Source organism: Mobula birostris, chromosome 9 (assembly GCF_030028105.1).
Source record: "Mobula birostris isolate sMobBir1 chromosome 9, sMobBir1.hap1, whole genome shotgun sequence".
NCBI classification, from domain to species: domain Eukaryota; kingdom Metazoa; phylum Chordata; class Chondrichthyes; order Myliobatiformes; family Myliobatidae; genus Mobula; species Mobula birostris.
Genome location: NC_092378.1, coordinates 5736314 through 5757640, shown reverse-complemented (window position 1 = coordinate 5757640; position 21327 = coordinate 5736314). Strand labels below are relative to the sequence as shown.

General features: G+C 42.0%; 1 protein-coding gene across 3 annotated transcripts in view; it reads right to left on the bottom strand.

The window, feature by feature from the left end:
- LOC140203305 (protein kinase C-binding protein NELL2-like) overlaps nt 1-21327 on the bottom strand; it is a 351554-nt gene that overhangs the window by 282804 nt on the left and 47423 nt on the right. For all 3 annotated transcript variants that reach the window (XM_072269319.1, XM_072269321.1, XM_072269320.1), the window contains exon 3: nt 6927-7077. In XM_072269319.1, coding sequence (XP_072125420.1) covers nt 6927-7077 — 151 coding nt within the window. The remainder of the gene's footprint in view (nt 1-6926; nt 7078-21327) is intronic.

Below are 21327 nucleotides of genomic sequence, written 5' to 3'. Positions count from 1 at the left end.
TGGGATAGGGAGGCGGGCTTTGGGGTTCTAACGCTTTTATATCATCCATTGTTTGAGTTTCTTCTCTCTTCGTGGATGTCTTTGAAGAGTAAGAATTACAGGTTGTATACTATATATGTTCTCTGATACTAAATTGAATCATTGAACCATTGACCTTCAAGGTCACAAAACCTACTTGGTAAGAAAAGTATAATTCACTTGCCTCACAGGTGGATAGGGTAGTTAAGAAAGCTTATGGGGTGTTAGCTTTCATAAGTCGAGGGATAAAGTTTAAGAGTCGCGATGTAACGATGCAGCTCTATAAAACTCTGGTTAGGCCACACTTGGAGTACTGTGTCCATTTCTGGTCGCCTCACTATAGGAAGGATGTGGAAGCATTGGAAAGGGTACAGAGGAGATTTCCCAGGATGCTGCCTGGTTTAGAAACTATGCATTATGATCAGAGATTAAGGAGCTAGGGCTTTACTCTTTGGAGAGAAGGAGGATGAGAGGAGACATGATAGAGCTGTACAAGATAATAAGAGGAATAGATAGAGTGGATATCCAGCACCTCTTCCCCAGGGCACCACTGCTCAATACAAGAGGACATGGCTTTAAGGTAAGGGGTGGGAAGTTCAAGGAGGATATTAGAGGATGGTTTTTTACTCAGAGAGTGGTTGATGCATGGAATGCACTGCCTGAGTCAGTGGTGGAGGCAGATACACTAGTGAAGTTTAAGAGAGTACTAGACAGGTATATGGAGGAATTTAAGGTGGGGGCTTATATGGGAGGCAGGGTTTGAGGGTCGGCACAACATTGTGGGCCGAAGGGCCTGTACTGTGCTGTGTTATTCTATGTTCTATGTTCTATCAAGAGCCCATTAAAAGAAGACCAGCAAACACTCAATGTGCAGAGAAAAAAAGCATCATGCAAACAATCACCGCAAGCAAATAGTGTGATGAACCGATGTCCAGAGTGTCCCGTGGTTCAACATCGTTCTGTGCAGAGCCGGGTCGTGGAGCAGTGATCTGCACTGGCCCTTCCCTCACTTTGGGCCCCAACACTCTTTTCAGTCTGGCCTGGAGACTGAATCTCCGTCCAAACGCTGAGTTCACTCACTTCGATATGCTCTGGGGCCAGGACCCCATCGTCTCCATTCAGCCTGTCACCGACCTCTCTGCTCCGGCATGGCACTTAAAACCATTGAATCTTAGCCCTTCCTCACTCTGGGCAACGGGCCCACTGCCTCGCCTCGCCTTGGTTCTGCCACATCAAACTGCCTCCAAGTCCAAAGGGAAGTTCCAGACTATTACTTGCGATGATCATTTGCCAGAAAAAGTGTTGTTTATCAAAATATTTCATTGCTTTCCTTGTTTAGGCACCAGCCAGAAGTCACTGAGATCCACCAGTACCATCTCAAACCAGAAGTTCCATGTCAAGACACAGAAGACACCATGGTCATCCATTGCAACCAAGGCAGACCCTTGTTCGTACCACTGGACCCAGACTTCTGAGCTTAAGAGACTAGAACTTCCCAGTGCAACAGCTTTTACACTTTAACTACTCCGTCGTCACAGGTTTTCTGTCATGGTCAGATACGATGGACAACTATCAATGTGTACCAGCTCACGTAACTGAGCAAATCTTGACCAACTGTGATAAACACAAGAGATTCTGCAGATGCTGGAAATCCAGAGTAACACACTTAAGAACATAAGAAATAGGAGCAGGAGTCGGCCATCTGGCCCGTCAAGCCTGCTCCGCCGTTCAATAAGATCATGGCTGATCTGGCCATGGACTCATCTCCACCTACCTGCCTTTTCCCCATAACCCTTAATTTTCCTACAATGCAAAATTCTATCCAACCTTGTCTTAAATATATTTACTGAGGTAGCCTCCACAGCTTCACTGGGCAGAGAATTCCACAGGTTCACCACTGTCTGGGAAAAGCAGTTCCTCTTCATCTCCGTCCTAAATCTACTCACTTGAATCTTGAGGCTCTGTCCCCTAGTTCTAGTCTCACCTACCAGTGGAACAACTTTCATGCCTTTATCTTATCTATCCCTTTAATAATTTTATATGTTTCTTTAAAAGCTCCTCTCAATTTTCTGAATCCTATCGAGTACGGTCCCAGGCAAAATGCTGGAAAATGTTGGAGGAACACAGAATGCTGGAGGAACTCAGCAGTCCAGGTAGCATTACTAGAGAAGAAGAAGGCCAGTGATGTTGTGGGGATGGAACTGGACTCTCTGACGGTGGTGTCTGAAAGGAGGATGCTGTCCAAGTTGCATGCCATCTTGGACAATGTCTCCCATCCAGTACATAATGTACTGGTTGGGCACAGGAGTACATTCAGCCAGAGACTCATTCCACTGAGATGCAACACAGAGCGTCATAGGAAGTCATTCCTGCCTGTGGCCATCAAACTTTACAACTCTTCCCTTGGAGGGTCAGACACCCTGAACCAATAGGCTGGTCCTGGACTTATTTCCTGGCATAATTTACATATTACCATTTAACTATTTCTGGTTTTATTACTATTTATTATTTATGGTGCAACTGTAACGAAAACCAATTTCCCCCGGAATCAATAAAGTATGACTATGACTATGACATTCGATGCTTCAGGCTGACACCCTTCGTCAGGACTCCAATCTCCTTCCAGGTCCTTACTTCACCCTCCCTCTTCCATCTACCTACTTTCCCACTTGCCTGGTTTCACCGATCAACTGCACTCACTCCCCACCCCACCCCCACACACACACATTCTTATTCTGACTTCTGCCACCTTCCTTTACAGTCCCAGCCTAAAACGCCCACTGTTTATCCCCCTCCCATACATACTGCCTGTCTTGCTGAGTTTCTCCAGCACTTTGTGTTGCTCCATATTTCCATCATCTGCAGAACCTCCACTGTTTATGACATTTTTATATTTAGAATAACAAACTAATTATACTGAGCAGCACACACAACGAGCTGGAAGAACCCAGCAAGTCGGGCTGCTCAAGTTTGCCAAATCTCTTACATGTCTAATTATACTGGGACTTCAGCTTATTAACTGGAGGAAATAGCCGATTGAATAATAAATTTTGATGAGAAATTATTAGGAATTCCGATTTTTCTGCATTTCACATGGAGTCCCAAATATGCAGTATTACTTTAATCTGTCACTATTAATGTGACATCTGGTAATAATGACCCAGTTAAGCATCTGGGTGGGGGTAAATAAATGAAGAATGGGGTTTATCTGTGTGAGAAAAATTAGACCTGAACTCCTCTCATTAAATGAAAATCCCCTTCCCTCCCTCCCTCCCCCCCCCCCCACCGACAAGGTTTCAAGCTTGTTTCCAACTCTAGACATTTATAAAATATTAACCAAAGGAATGATGGATTATTTTCAGTTCCCATTGGTTAAAATGAGAGAGAATAAAAGTCAAATTTTCCTTTTTGATTAATATCCAGTGATCCATAGAAAGGAAGTACAAATGTGAAAGTCAGGTGATTGAAAGGCCTGCCAGTGTTCGGTGTCCTGGCAGACACATGAAGGATAATCGCTTGGGTCTGACACTGGAGCACTGACAACCATTCTGAATCAAGCACTTCTGAGACATGCCAGCTTCAGTAGGAAACAGAAGTGAAGAGCACAGAATGGGGCTCCAGGGCTTTGAGGTCCTAAATCATTTTTATTCTGAATCCCGATCCCATACACTGTTAAAGTTCAAATTTCAAACTAAATTTGTTATCTGAGCATGTTTATGTCACTACGTACAATCTTGAGATTCCTTTTAAAATTTATTTTTATTGAGACACAGTGTGGAACCGGCCCTTCGAGACACACCACCGGCAACCTCCGATTTAAACCGAGCCTAATCACAGGACAATTTACCATGACCAATTAACTTCCCAACTGGTCTGTCTTTGGACTGTGGGAGGATACCTGAACACCTGGAGAAAACCCACACAGTCACAGGGAGAATGTACAAACTCCTTACAGGCAGAGGCGGGAATTGAACCCGGTCTCCGGTTACTGTACTGTTATTGTGCTAACCACTACACTACTGTGTCTCCTATTCACAGGAAAATAAAGAAATACAACAGAATTTATGATACATTTCACTACACATAAACAAAGACTGAAGAACACCAATCATGAAAATAATATTAAAAGCTAAGTAAATAATACAGAGAACGCGAGTTGTAGACTAATTGAAAGAGAGTGTGTAAGTTCTGAAGTCAGTGCAGCATTGAGGTGAGTGAAGTTGTCCACTCACCCCACTTCCCTTAAGAGTAACCTCATTCCTCTTCAAACTCTGAAGTCAACAATCATCATATTGCTTGATGGTCTCTCTATTTCAAATTCCCCTTTCCTCCTTAAGGGAATATGTAAGGAGATTTCTACAGATGTACCATGGAGAGCATTCTGACTGGCTGCATCACTGTCTGGTATACAGAGGATTGGGGAGAGGGGTGGGGACTCTACTGCACAGGATCGAAATAAGCTTCAGAGAGTTGTAAACTTAGTCAACTCCAACATGGGCCTCCGTTGTATCCAGGACTCCTTCAAGGAGCGATGCTTTAAAAAGACAGCATCCATCATTAAGGACCCCCACCACCCAGGTCATGCCTTGTTCTCACTGTTACCATCAGGGAGGTGGTACAGAAGCCTGAAGAAACACACTCAACAATTCAGGAACAGCTTCTTACCCTCTGCCATCCAATGTATGAATGGACATTGAACCCATGAACACTTCCTCAATACTTTTTTTTATTTCTAGTGTATTTCAAAGACATTCCTCCGAGATGCAGCACAGAGCATCATAGGAAGTTATTCCTGCCTGTGGCCATCAAACTTTACAACTCTTCCCTTGGAGGGTCAGACACCCTGGGCCAATAGGCTGGTCCTGGACATTGCATAATTTACTGGCATAATTTACATATTACTATTTAACTATTTATTACTATTTTCTATTACTATTCTATTACTATTTATTATTTCCATGACTATTACTATTTACTAATAGTAATATTACTATTACTATTTATATTACTATTTATTATTTATGGTGCAACTGTAACGAAAACCAATTTCCCCCGGGATCAATAAAGTATGACTATGTAACCGGGTGACCGTCGGATCTTATTCAATATTGTTAGAAGTGTACTTAGGCAGCTTTCTGGGTAATATTAGAATAGTTGTCTGTGCCTTTAAGGGGAGACAGTGATGTCATTACGCACATGCGGGATAGTGGGGAGACAATTTTGCTTTCTGCTGAAGACGTGGTAAGGCGTTGGAATTGGGTTCTTCCCAGTGCGTGCTGGGCATGCTGAGGAAAGGTGAGCATTAATTGACAATATCCATGTGAATTCGTTTATGCTTGTTGGCGGATCGAGAATATTGGTAATTTGACATGTTTTACATGTGGATGCTTTAGATTTCCACGAGTGAAGGAATCAACGCTGGGTAGCGTGGCTTATACCAAGTTCCTCACCATCCAAGGAGGTCAGTCTTCCTGTGATTTAACTACCAGGCAATACTTTGTAAAAGTTGTGCCAAAGTGTACCTTTTGTCTAACTTTATTGTATCGGGACTGATTGTGCATGTAACCGCGTAGCGTGAATGCTTAGTCTCTGTTCGGAAGTTCAGCACGTGTGTAGCCCCCCCGGCCAACCTCAGGGTCGCTCGGCTCGCTGTCGTCTGGGGAAACAGCCCTCGGCCCCGCCAAACTGGGTAATAGTTTGTGTGGATGCTGTGTGATGTACCCCACCCCGCCCAAATAACAGACAATACACCAGATACGATTAAATGATTTACAGTTTATAGATATTACTGGAACTATATAATTAATAGAGAATAAAATATAAAAGGAAAATAAAAGGCGCCACACTTATCAAAGTTCAATCTCTTCGTGCACCAACAGTTGGAACTCGGGACCCTTCTTCTTCACCCTGCGACCCCTCGGACCACCTCGACCAGCCGCCTGGGACCAACAATGGTGGTCAACCAGACGCTCCACACGAGTCCGTCTCTGTCTCCCCTCCTCACCAAACGCCCTGCTCGGGATCCGACCCCGTCAGCGGACTCACAGCACCTGGTCCATTCTCTGACTCTCTCTCCCGCCTTCTGCCCCAAAACCCTGCGCATACAGTATATTCAAATACACCAAAGACATAACAACTATTCCAATTGGTTCATAACATCTTCTTATCAGTAACGTGATTCAACAAACTGCTAGCGGGAAGAACCTTCTCAGCGTTTAACATAACAAAGAAGCATTCCAAAGTATAACATAACAAAGAAGCCATTTTAATTAGCCTACACAGTAACATAAAAGACGGAACCCCCTTACACGTGTGGACGTCTTAGATGAGATGTATTCACTTACATTTTTCGCTGTTATGTATAAGATGCAGGGTGGGTGGGATTCTAATGTTGTTTGTATTGTGTTCCTTCAGGATTGCTACTACCGTATTTGTACTGTATTAGTTCTGGTACTTTTATACTGCATACAAAATTCTGTCCATACACAAGGGTGCAGAGCGAAAGTTAAACTGAGATTGTAATGGCAAGAACCGGTTGTAAATTTATTCGTTTTGTTTCGCGACCCTCTTCTGGCACTTAAACATCGAAAACTGACAAAGGAATTAAAACCCAAAAGAGTCTTTGTTGTCCTGAGCGTGTACTTTTCCCCAGGCTACACTAGATTTTCAGTACTTGTTTAATTTAACTATTTCATGTATATATTTCCTTATTGTAATTCACAGATTTTTTTCCATTTTTATGTATTGCATTGTACTGCTGCCACAAGGACAACAAATTTCACGACATATGCCGGTGATATATAACTACCAACAGAATAGTACCATTCTCCTTGGATAATAAACTATAGCTTTGAATTAATGAATGCAATCAGAATATACCATCTTCCTATGAAATATGTGTCACTGACCTCTTATCTGAATGATGAATTGACAGAAAGACTCCTGAATTGTAGTGGACCTGCTTAAGTGTGATCAGAACAGTGAACTCCCGTGTGTATCTCAGTTTCTGAGAAATCTGTTCGACTGCAATTGGTGATGCTTTCAGAATCCTTGCAGTATCTGTAAGAGAGGGAAAACAAATAAAGCAACAATAACTCAGTTATTTTCCCACAACTTGGCCAGAAATCTCTCAAAGAAAACTACTAAATGGCCACGGTTTATTTTCAACAATTGCTTCAAACTACCTAACTGCATCAGCCACCACAATTTTGTAGATTTATTGTGGTTCAGTTCATTGTTTCATCTCAACGTCATCATTATGTGCCTTGTCATCTGACATTGGCAATCATGGTCTTTCCATGACCATAATTACTCTTGGCAAATTCTTCTACAGAAGTGGTTTGCCATTGCCTTCTTCTGGGCAGTGTCTTTACGAGACGGGTGACCCCAGCCGTTATCAACACTCTTCCGAGATTGTCTGCCTGGGGTCAGTGGTCGTATAGTCAGGACTTGTGATATGCTCCAGTTACTCATACAACCATTCACCATCTGCTCCCATTCCTTGACATGACCCTGATCAGAGGCTAAGCAGGTGCTACACCTTGTCCAAAGGTGACCTGCAGGCTAGTGAAGGGAAGGAGCGCCATACCACTGGAAGAGATGCATCTCCACTCCGCAGCCCAATCTAGATTTCATCTAGGTTGGCTAAAAATATTAGTCCATTGTGTTTACCATCAGCTGAGATGTTATAAGCCTGATAATTATAAGCAAGGTCTGATATTGCCCAGCCATTAAACAGTCACTAATGATCAGTGATGTCGTCCCTTGTTTTGTTACAGTGCAAAAATAAGTGGTAGCTTAAGACTTCCAAAAATTCCAACAAAATGATCTTATTTGGTATGTTTTCCCATTTTGGTGATATTAAAACATGGAAATCAAACTAAAGCAAAACAGAAGCTTAAACGCAAGAGATTCTGCAGATGCTGTAAATCCAGAATGCTGGAGGAACTCAGCAGGTCAGGCAGCATGTACGGAGAGGAATAATATTTCAGACCAAGCCCTTTCATCGGGTCTTGAAAGGAAGAGGAGGAGAAGAAGAGGAAGAAGGTGGTGCGGGGGCAGGGTTGTGGAGAAAGGATTACAAGCTGCAACGTGATAGGTGAAGCCAGATGAAGGAAAGGTAAGTGGGTGGGGGAGGGGGAGTGATGAAGTGAGAGGCTGGGAAGTGATAGGTGGTCAAGGCAAAGGGCTGGAGAGGAGAGTGGACCACGGAAAAACCAGAAGTGGTTGACAGGCAGGTGAGAAGAGAAGAGAAGAGAAAGAGGTAAGCCAGAATGTGGAATGGAAAAGGGGAGGAGCCTCTGTAAAATAAGAGTTTCTTCTGTGACATTTCTTGACACTCAACTTGAAAAGAAAGTCGAATATCAATGTTTTCAGTGAAAGTACATTCTGAATTGTGGTTATTCAAACTTGATTTCATAGTTCTGAATCAATCAGCTGGTAACCTTCAAAAAATACAGAGAGGCAGACAGACAACATCACAGAGTAGCTCACAGCTGTCAGCACATTCCCACATTGCCCTTGTAATCAGCAAACATGACATCCTTATGGTTGGTTTCTCCAGACCAAAACAGTTTGCCCAGCAGAGTTTCAATCAGAGTGGTGTATGACAGATGCACAAAATGGGAGGTAGAAATTACCCAGCCATGAAGTGCAAAGAATTACTTAAGTAAATGATCCTACTTGATGTTGTAATTTAAACACAGTTAGAAAATTGCATATACTACATAATCAAAAACGGAGTGGGGCGCTAGCAGGTTTCCTTGTTACGTTTTTGTTATTGATAGTCAAGCTTTAATCAATGCAGTTTGTGGTCTGGATTCTGTAGTTCACATTATGATGTGTTTCTGATATCTGGTCACTGCTTTTTTGTTGCTATTTTGGACGTTTTTAATTGGAGCGGCCTGAAGATAACAAACAACACAGCGATAGATTGAACTGAACTGAATGTGCTTGGACTCTTTCAACTTTGTGTTTTATATCCAGTGTTTTTCACTGTTTTTTTGTCATTTATATAATTTGTTTTTTTAAGTGTATGGGGAGGAGGTTTGATGTTTTTCTTTGAATGGTTTCCATGGTTTTTCTTTGTTTCATGACTGTTTGTGGGGAAGATGATTCTTAGGATTGTATACTGCAAACATACATTGATCATAAATGTACTTTGAATCTTTGATAAAGAAATTGTCTCTTTGAATAACTCAGTGCTATCTCTTCACGTAATGACAGCTGGTTTGTTGAGGAAGCTGTCTTCCTTCGTTATTACAGCACTCTCCTAACCCTTGTAAAAGCAAAGATGATTACACCCATAGTTTTTTTTCTTTGGAGAATATGCATAAAGGTACAGCTGAGGGTACATCTAGCTGCTTAAATTGTAAAGCCATTGCTAGTTAAGAACAGCAAGGGGGCATTGCGCAATGATGTTGGTCTAGGAAATGCTAGAGAAATAACAAGAGTCAAATGCTAAAATCAGTGCAAAATTCCTTCAATTATTCCTGGCCAACGTAATCAAGGACCACGCATCCCCTCGTACACACACACACACACACACACACACACACACACACACACACACACACACACACACACACGCACACACACACACTCACTCAACACACACAAAATGCTGGAGGAACCCAACGGGTCAGGCAGCCTCTTTGGAAAAGAACAAGCAGTCAGCTTTCGGGCAGAGACGCCTCTTCGAGTCACATCGCCCAGCAACTCTAGCCTAGTTTCAGGGCGACCCACGATGACCAACCAACCACCAAATCAGTACGTCCTTGGACCAGGGGAGGAAACTGGAGCACCCAGAGGAAACCCACATGGTCATGGAGAGAACGTACAAACTCTTTTGTTTTCTCATTTCTACTAGTTCAATGCATTTATGCCTGCAATGATCTGACTGGATGACATGCAAACAGAAACCTTTCACTGTGTATGTGACAATAATAAACCAGCCTTCAAGTACCAATTACATCCATGATTTCTATTTCCTGATGACAGAGAAGGAGGCCATTAGTCCCATCATGTCTATGATAGCCATTGCTCACTGAGCAATGTCATTTCCTCACTGAATTGCCCCACATTCCCATTGACTACCCCAGATTCTGTCACACTTTACATACTAGTCATCTGATCTGACCCATCGCTAATTGCTGGATGAGAAGTCACGCTTCATGATTTGCTCACAAAAATGGAAAAATTACCATCACTTGAGTTTTTTCATTGTGTGTTGTGAGATTTATGGATTTTCACTACCAACACAAATAAATTTTAAAGCAGCCGGTATCACTGCTTTGTGTGGTACATCACCCCAGAACCTTTTACATTTAATGTTTTTAAATTTTCCTTTCCAGCTCTCTCAATTTTTCTTACATTTTTTTAATTTCACTGATTTGAATCTAGTTCACTTTCATTCACTCTTCAGCATTCAATTTGTTCATCTTCTCTTTCAAAATGCTATCGACTGGAGTAAAGTTGTGAACCTGACATTATTCACAAGGCCATGAATGTCAGAATGTTGCTATACTGACACCATTTCACATCTCCCTCTAGTTTGTGGCTTTAAATCAGGGTTCCCCCACCCTGGCTCCATGGACCCCCTCAGTTAACGGTAGGGGTCCATGTCATTAAAAAAGGCTGGGAACCTCTGCTTTAAATTGGTATCGTCTGAAAGATGAGGTATGGAATCCAGCTCATAATGTTGTGTATTTAATAATTCAATAATATTTGAGTAATGTTGTAAATATATTGTTTGATTAAGCATTCTTTGTTGTTTACATATTTTGTTACGAGTGTATGTAAAAGTACATAAATCCCATATGTTATCATGTCACTGTGTCATATTTGACACCTTACTATCAGAATCAGAGTCTGGTTTAATATCACTGGCAAATGTCATGAGATCTGTTGCCTTTGCAGCAGCAGTACAACGCAATACATAATAATAGAGGGAAAAAAACTGAATTTCAGTTAAAATAAATATTAGTTAAATATTAGTTAAATATTAAAATAAATAAATAAATATTAGTTAAATTAAACAAGTAGTGCAAAAGTAAATAAAAAGTAGTGAGCAGTGTTCATGTTTTCAATGTCCATTCAGAAATCTGATGGCAGATGGGAAGAAGCTGTTGCTGGATCGTAGAGTGTGTGCCTTCCGGTTTCTGTACCTGCTTCTTGATGGTAGCAATGAAAACAAAGCATGACCTGGGTGAGGGGGGCCCTTAATGATGGATGCCACCTTTTTGAGGCATCGCTCCTTGGAGCTCTCCTGGGTCTGTGGAGGCCAGTGCCCATGATGGGGCTGACTAAGTTTACAACTCTCTGCAGCTTATTTCGATCATGTGCAGTTGCAGCCACCCTACACCCCATACCAGAAGCTGATGCAGCCAGTTAGAACACTCTCCATGGTACATCTGTAAGAATTTGTGAGTATCTTTGGTGAAATACCAAATCTCCTCAAACTCCTAATAAAATATAGCCGCTGTCATGCCTTCTTTGTAACTACATCAATATGTAGGGCCCAGGATACATCTTCAGAGATCTTGAATCGTTCAGAATCAGGTTTAATATCACTGGCATATGTCATGAAATTTGGTAATGTTATGGCAGCAGTACAAAGAAATACATGATAAATAAATATAGAAAACAAAAAAACTGAATTACAGTAAATATATATATGTCTATTAAATAGTTAGCTAAAAATCAGTAGGAGAAAAAAACAGAAATCAAAAAATAGTGATGGGACCCCCAAGGACTTGAAATTGCTCCTGATTTCCACTTCTGATCCCTCTGTGAGGACTGGTGTGAGTTTCCTCATCTTACTCTTTCTAAAAGTTTATCCCCGGGCTCCCCATGTTTTTCCTTCGATTAGTTTTGAAGTTACAAAACATCACACATGACACAACAAAACTGGAGACACTCAATATTTCTGTGTTGTGTTCATTACTGACGTTGAGGTAGGCAATGTCATTTATTGAGACATAATACTATCAACATTCTCACGCACAAATTGTCTGTGAATTTACCAGTGAGGAAATATTCCGTGCCACAAGCTGCTATTTACTCTGGAAAACAGTGTTATTTAACGAATGAATCATTCAAGCAAGCAAAGAACGAATTCAGTGTGAAGGAAGATATATAAACTGCTCTCAGTGCACTATTGATTTCTATGCCATTTATCTCCAGCAGAGCATGTTTCAAGCATAATTTTAAAGCTCTCTTGCCCTGCTCCTTCATCCAGTGGGGATATCGTAGCCAAGTGGCAATGAGGTGTAGACGGAGGATCGGAAGGAAGTTATAACACTAAACGTCTGTACAACTACAAACTTGATGACTAACAAGCTGGAGCACCTCCACTTCCTGAGAAGATCGAGGAAAGTGAGGCTTTCCCACCCTCCATCTTAACTGATTTTTACAGGAGCACCGTTGACAATGTCCTGACAAGCTGCATCTACCTGGTATGGGAGCACCCAAGCATCTGATCGGAAGTTCCTACAAAGAACGGCTGAGAGGATCACAGGGGTCATCCATCCATCCATCAGGGACATTTATCAGGAGCGCTGCGTGTGCAGGGCCCTGAGTACTATTAACGATCCCACCCATCCATCCAGCATCTTCTTTGGTTTCCCACCATCAGGCAGGAGACTTTGATGCATAAAAACAAGAACAGTCAGAATGGGAACAGCTTCTTCCCCCAGGCCTTTAGGCTTCTGAGCTCCCTGCTGCACCACATTCAACATGTCACTGGTTAATCTGTTCTGTACCTGACAATATTTAATTTATCCCCTTACTTTGTTTATTTAAGCACAATTCATCTGTAGATTTTATCCTTACTTTCCTAAGTTATTTTATGTTATAAAACATAGAACATAGAATAGTACAGCACAGTACAGGCCCTTCGGCACACATCGTTGTGCCGACCCTCAAACCCTGCCTCCCATATAACCCCCCACCTTAAATTCCTCCATATACCTGTCTAGTAGTCTCTTAAACTTCACGAGTGTATCTGTCTCCACCACTGACTCAGGCAGTGTATTCCACGCACCAACCACTCTCTGAGTAAAAAACCTTCCTGTAATATCCCCCTTGAATTTCCCACCCCTTACCTTAATGCCACGTCCTCTTGTATTGAGCAGTGGTGCCCTGGGGAAGAGGCGCTGGCTATCCACTCTATCTATTCCTCTTATTATCTTGTACATTATATGTGTGTTATGTGTACTACTGTGCTTTTACCCACTGGTGTAGAGAAACATTGTCTCGTTTGACAGTATACATGTATATAGTTAAATGACGATAAGCTTAACCTGACTTGATGATACGGAATCAGCCAAAGAGCCACGAAAACTGGTCCTACAGTCTACAGGTCAATGCCTGTCATCATCCAAGGAGGTAGAGAATCCACACCAGGGGTGCATGTAAAGAGCTAGTTTTTAATCAGGACGGCTGGGAGTTTAATGTCCAAGGATACACATTGTATCAAAAGGACAGGCTGGAAGGCAGAAGGGGTGGCATTGCTCTTTTGCTAAAAAATGAAATCAGATCATTAGAAAGAGAAGACATAAGGTTGGAAGATGTTGAACCATTGTAGATAGAGCCATGGAACTGCAAGGGTAAAAAGACCCTGATGGGAGTTATATACAGACCCCCAAACAGCAGTAAGGATGTGGTCTACAAATTATAACAGGAGAAAGAAAATGCATTTGAAAAGGGCAATGTTACAATAGTCGTGGAGGATTTCAATATGGAGATAGATTGGGAAAATCAGGTTGGTGTTGGATTCCAAGAGGGTGAATTTCTAGAGTGCCTATGAGGTGGCTTTTTAGAGCAGCTTGCAGTTGAGCTCTTTAGGAGATAAACTATTCCAGATTGGATGTTTTGTAATGAACCGGAATTGATTAGAGATCTTAAGTTAAAAGACCACTCGGGAAAGTGATCATAATATGATTGAATTCACCCTGAAATTTGAGGAGAATCTAAAATCAGATGTATCAGTATTACAGTGGATTAAAGGGAATTACAGAGGCATGAAAGAGGAGTTGGCCAGAATTGATTGGAAAAGAACGTTGGCAGGGATGACGACAGAACAGCAAGGACTGGAATTTCTGGAAGGTACAGGATATATACATACCAAAGTATTCTGAAGACAAGGTGACACAACTGTGGCTAACAAGCGAAATCAAAGCCAACATAAATGCCAAAGAGAGGGCATATAATAGAGGAAAAATTAGTGGGAATTTAGAGGATTGGCAAACTTTCAAATACCAACAGAAGGCAACTAAAAAGTCATTAAGGTAAAAATGGAATATGAAAGTAAGCAAGCCAATAATATTAAAGAGGATACCAAAAGTTTATTCAGATATGTAAAGTGTAAAAGAGAGGTGAAAGTGGATTCATATCACTGGAAAATGATGCTGGAGAGTTAGTAAAAGGGGAAAAGGAAATGGCGGATGAACTGAATGTGTATTTTGCATCAGTTTTCACTGTGGAAGACACTAGCAGTATGGTGGAAGTTCCATCTGTCAGGGCTCATGAAGTGTGTAAAGTTACCATTACTAGGGAGAAAGTTCTTGGGAAACTGAAAGATCTGAAGGTAGAAAAGTCACCTGGACCAGATGTTGTACACCCCAGGTTCTGATAAAGGTTACTGAGGAAATTGTGGAGGCATTAGAAGTGATCTTTCAAGAATCACTAGATTCTGGAATGGTTTAGGAAGACTGGAAAATTGCAAATGTCACTCCACTCTTCAAGAAGGGTGAGAGGCTGAAAAAAAGGAATTATGGTCAGTTAGTCTGACCTCAGTGGTTTGGGAAGATGTTGGAGTTGATTGTTAAGCTTGTGGTTTCGGGGTATTTGGAGGCACATGATAAAATAGGTCATGGTCAGCATGGTTTCCTCAAGGGACAATCTTGCCTGACAAATCTGCTGGAATTCCTTAAAGAGAGAACAAGCAGGATAGACAAAGGAGAATTGCTTGATGTTGTGTATTTGGATTTTCAGAAGGCCTTTGACAAGCTGCCACACATGAGGCTGTTTAACAAGCTATGAGCCAATGGTATTACAGGGCAGATTCTAGCATGGATAAAGCAGTGGCTGATTGGCAGGAGGCAAAGAGTCGGAATAAAGGGAGCTTTTTCTAGTTGGTTGCCGGTGGCTAGCGGTGATCCATTGAGGTGTGTGTTGGAATCAATTCTATTTGCGTTATATGTTAGTAACTTGGATGAAGGAATTCATTTAGGGTCTGAGTCATGTCTGTCATGACATCCCAATAACAGACAACTCATGGTCCACCCAACTCTTGGGGATGCGCCTTGACCATATCATCAGTTGTCACAGACTATTTTGGCATAGATATATCTAAATGGTTGCAGGGTGGTGATACATCTCTACTAAAGGAGGTGTAAGGTGCTCCTTCCCTCTGCAGGTCACCCTTGGGTGAGGTGTAGCACCTGCTTAACCATGTCCCCCATAACCCCGCCCATCAGGGTCACGTGAACCCATGAAGCAAGTGGTGGATGGTTGTATGAACAATTAGTACATATAACAATTCCGGGTAATGCAACCACTGATGTCAGGCAGACAACCTCTGAAGAGTATCGATAATGTCTGGGGCCACCCATTTTGTAAAGGCACTGTCAGGTGGAAGGCAATGTCAAACCATTTCTGTTGAAAAAATTGCCAAGAAAAATCATGGTCATGAGACCATAACTGCTGACATCATATAACACATAATGATGACAATGGCAGCTGAAGTCTCTGTAATCTCAGACTGACAAGTATGAGCATGCAGCCATGACATTGGGCAGAGGAGGACCATGTAAATTAAATTCTGTCCTTTATATAAGTGCTCTGTAGGTCAAGAGGAGATGCAGTATGCACTGACATATCTTGGCTTGGATGTACATCCTACTCACCCATTCTCAGACTTCAATCCCCACCAGTCCAGACCTTGTTGATTGGGGTCTATTTTTATGAGTCTCTACAATGAGCTTACAACACACTCATGAAGCAAACTAGCAAGGACCAGATATTAAATCATCTAGTCCTTAGACTCAGGACGTATACAGATCATAGACATTATACTGTCTATTTCAGCCTTGGTAGATTGGATTCCGAATTGGCTTGGCCATAGAAGGCAGAAGGTAGATTATTCCAAGTGGAGGTCTGTGCAAGATGTGTCACATTGGGGAATCACTGCTTGGACATCTGTTGCTTTGATATATGTAAATGATTTGGATGAAAATGTAGATTGAAGGACAATTAGCAAGTTTTCAGATGACATGAAAGTGAATGAAATTGTGGATAGCGATGAATGTTGTCAAATAGAAAAACAGGATACAGACTTGGAGATATGTTCTTCATGGTACATTGGTAGAAACTTGTAGGTGTCATTAGGACATACCAAATCTCCTCAAACTCGAATCAGAATCAGGTTTAATATCACCAGCATATGTCATGAAATTTGATGTCTTTGCAACTGTAGTACAATGCAATAGAGAAAAAAATTGTGATGGGAGGACAAGCAGCAGAATTAGGATTATGGGAAGACAAGAGGCAGATCACAGAATACAAGGCAAATTGATCAGTAACGAGTTTGACACTCATTTGAGGACACCACTATAAGTTAGTAGGTTGAGACAGAGGTGCAGCCGCTATCTTGCAGATTCAGAAACACAGGTATTATCTTGATCTCAAGTGTTGTCTGTGTTGAGTTTGCAAGTTCACCCTGCCACTGTGTGAGTTTCTCCCAAATTCTCCAGTTTCCACCCACATCCCACTGACCGGTGGGATGATCAATTATTTGCCCTTGGAGTGTGATGTGGTGGAAACTGAAGGCAGTATGGACAAAACAAAATGGAATCAGTGCAGGATTTGTGTAAATGGTAGATTGATGGCTGTCACAAGCTTGATGGGCAGAACAGCCTGCTTCTGCATTGTAAGACTATACCAAGGTCAAAGTTCAAAGTCCATTTATTATCAATGTACATATATGTCACCATATACAAAGCTGAGATTCATTTTCGTGTGTGCATTCACAGTAAATCCAAGAAGCACAATAGAATCAATGAAAGACCATACCCAACAGAACGGACAAACAACCAATGTGCATACGATAAACGCTGCAAATACAAAAAGAAATAAAAATAAATAAACAATAACAATAAATAAATAAGCAATAAATATTGGGAACATGAGAGGGTTTTTCCCAACCGGAAGGAGAAATCAATGTTCATGCCATCAGGTTGGAGACTACCCAAATGGTATTTAAGGTGTTGCTCCTCCACCCTGAGGGTGGCCTCATCTTGGCACAAGAGGAGGCCAGAGACTGACATGTCAGAACAGGAATGGGAATCGGAATTAGAATGTTTGGCCACTGGGAAACACTAGAGAAACATTTTGCTGTCAGGCTTTGTATAAATAATCACAAGGCCCAATCAGAATTTTCTTTAGGTTTAAAGACTTCTTAACAGGAATCATTTGGGATTAGCAAAGCAGGTCAGTCATTGCAGATGCTTCTTTAACAGGGAATTAAAAACGTTAATATAGAAGTTCTACACTCAAAAGCTATAAGATTCTCTTTATGAGTAATGTTAGTTTACGTAAGTGAATTTGCTGCAGACATTAAAATAATGAGCATTGACAGCCTTGGGATTTTTCAACATATTTATAAGTTCTTTAGAAGTAAGATGTGCTTCGTGACATTGGTTATACAATAATTATTAATATTTACATCAATGTCATATGACTATTTCAGCGAGGTGCAATTCTTTAGAAATTAGATCATGCCACATCATTTTCTGTGGAAAATGTAATGTGGGTAAAAATTAGAGATTAAGGAGATCTGCAAATACCATTCCTATCACGGTCCCGACTGAACAGCAGCAGGCATCCAAGATTCCGCTCTCTAATTCCCCAGAGTGTGTTGAGATGCTGCTGCCCCATTAGGACTCAGACTGCCAACTATTGCCTGTCACACTCCTCTGTGGAGAGTCTGTACTTAAAGGCCTCATGCTGAGCACTCAGCGCTCAATCATAGGAGTTCCATTTCTAGTACTAGTATTTGGGCTTTGTTTGTGTTGGCCTGTTTATTTGAGTCTGAGTTAATTCTAGACCTGGGTTCACCACCATCCATAGCTCTCTCATTACTGTTCCAGGTTCCTCGATGTGTAATGTGCAGGGAGCCCTGTCATGCTGCTTCCAATAAAGTGCAGCAAATATCCAGGTTCCACTTTCAAGATTTCAATTCACATTGGATTGCCGCACACACTCTGCAGGCCACTCCTGTAGAAGGAAGATTCCAATAGAATTGAGAAGCCTACCCCATGTGATAGTAAAGTGATCACCATAAGCATACCCCAAGACAATGCTGGGACCAGATCCCCGCATCAATCAATGGTTTCGGTTACCTACTGTCAGTGGAGGCAGCAAAGAAACGAGGAGTTTAAATTTAATTACGAAATCAGGTACATACATCACAGCTTTGCATGCCATTGCACCGTTGTCACAGAACCAAGTGTTATGTCTTGCAATCACAGAAATTTATCGAAAGGAAAAAAACCACAGGAAAACTGCGTTAAATGTATACAAGCAACGTACATAAAAGTTGCTGGTGAACGCAGCAGGCCAGGCAGCATCTCGAGGAAGAGGTACAGTCGACGTTTCAGGCCGACAGCATCTGCAGATTTCCTCCTGTCTTTGTTTTTAAATGCGTACAATTTGCTTTTGCTTTAGTGAGGTGCGTGCTTATGATGTGGTGGTTTAATAAAGTACACCATTCATGTACTTTTACATATAACCCGTAATGAATTATTTAAATGAGCAAAGAATGTTTAGCCAAACAGTATATTACAACATTACACAAATATTACTGAAATATTAAGAAACAACACTCCTTCTTGCTTAGCTGTAGACTCCAACTCAATATGGAATGCATCTGTTTCTTGATATGTACACATGTATACACACACACACACTGTACTATATAATACAACTATTATGTAGACATCAACAGCATAGTAAATTTAAATTGTCCCATTCAGACCTAAAGATTAAATTGCTGTGGAGGATTTCTTACTCCCGTGGGATAACATCTTTCCTGACAAGGCGGTGGTGGGGGATTGGGGGTTTGGGGGATTGTGGGGGATGGATAGCCACTCTCTTTGGCAGGAGAAACTTGTGGCTGAGAAACAATCCTAGGTTCTGGGGCTCCTCCATGGTGGTTGTAGGAGTTGACTCTGGGACTGCAGGAGGTGGTTCTGACAGCCCTGGACATCTTTCTTCTCGAACAATTGACTCTGCTCCCCTCAACTGATCAATGTGTCATCTTCAGATGACATCAGACGCAGTCTCTACTGGGTAGAACAGTGGTCCATTTCTGTCCTTAGTTTTTCTAAGTACCCACTTTTGTTCAGCTCTGCAGTCCCTCGCCAGGAATGCTTGTCCAGGAGTAAAGCATTGAACCTGCTCGTTTAAGGAGCCCTCAATTTGTCTCAGCTGTTTGTGCTGCATGCTCCTTCTGAGACTGGCTTTGAGGAGATGCAAGTGTGAATGCAAGGGACGACCCAGGAACAGCAAAGTTGTTGATTGTGGCGTGTGCTGCATTGCGATATGCAAGGAGGAAGTTGGTGAACTTCTGATTCAGTGTCAGTGTAGTGTGCTCTGCTGACATTGCTCACAGTGTGTCTTTAGACTCTAGACAAAGCTTCCCACCAAGCCATTTGTAGCTGGGTGGTACAGTGCAGATGTAATGTGTCTTATACTATTCATTTTCAGGAATGACAAACTGTTGTGCAACAAATTGTGGTCCATTGTCACTGACTAAGTGTTCTGAAACACCAGTCCTTGAGAAGAGGCTTTTCAACACATCGACAGTGTGAAAGGCTGTATGGAGGCTTCTGGGAACACTTCTGGCCACTTTGTAGCTGCATCCGCTGCTACCAAGAAATTTGGTGCCCATGAATGGTCCAACAAAGTCCACATGAATCCTCTGCCAGGGTCATGCAGGGCATTCCCAGGAATGGTGAAGTGCTTCTCGTGGCATCTTTTGGACATGTTGGCACCCCATACAGTGCATGGCAAGCTGCTCAATCTGCTAATCTATCCCTGGCCACCATACAAAGCTGCAAGCCAACACTCTCATTTTGACCACACCTAGATGACTAGTTTGTAGCTCCTCCAACACTTAAACTCTCAGCTTGAATGGTAGAACAACTCTCGATCTCCACAAAAGGTAAGATCTGTCAAGGGCAAGTTCATCCTGGCACTGGTAAAAATCAAAAACTGGAATTTCTACTACACATTCCAACCATTTTGGGTGGCCATGTAGACCTGAGACAATGGGGCGTATTTTCTAGCTTCACTTTGGGTTATCTCTACCGTAATAGGGATTTGCGTTTGGGAGAATATGTCAAGAGAAGTGGCCTCTTTTGTAACTTTTTCCAGTGTTTCTTTTTCCGAGAGTAAACGGGATAATCCATCAGCATTTCCATGATTAGTCATCCTCTTGAATTCAGTCTTGTAATGGTGTCCCCCAAGAAACAGATCCCATCCCTGCATTCATGCTGCTGCTGTTCGTTGAACACCCTTCTGTGGATTAAAAGTGGTTAACGATCAGTAATGAGGGTAAACCCTCTCCCATACAAGTACTGGTTGAAATGTTTTGTACCCCAAACTAGCCTCAAGCTTCTCTGTCAATCTGTGTGTAATTTTTCCCCGCAGCGGTAAGGGAACACGATGCAAAGGCTTTGGAGTGTTCACATCCGTCATTCACAACATATGACATGTCTGCACCTAGACCGTAAGGCACGGTGTCACAGGAAAGCTTCACTGGACAATATGGATCATAATGTGTGAATAGTGTCCAGCGTCACCATTTCCTTTGTCTTCTTGAAAGCCACCTCACACTGCTTTGTCCATTGCCACTTCTTCCTGATCTGTAGTAATGAGTTCAAGTGATGGGTCACAGTAGCCAGGTTTGGCAGGAACCTGTTACAGTAATTGACAGATCCTAAAAAGGACCACAACTGTGATATGTCTTTTGGCTTTGGGGCATCCACCACTGTTTGAATTCTCTCAGCACATATGTGTAATCCTTGGCATCAATGGTGTAGCCACAGTAAGTGAGGCTTGGTTTAAAGAATTCACACTTGGTATGTCATGGTCTGAGCCCATAATCTTCTAATCGTTTTAGCACTGTCTTAAGGTGTTGGAGATGTTCCTTGTCACTGAGTGCCAGGTAGCCTTGTAGTATCTGGTCCATAGCTTTCTGCGAGAGTGTAGGTGCAGAAGCTACTCCAAAAATATGCTGATTATTAT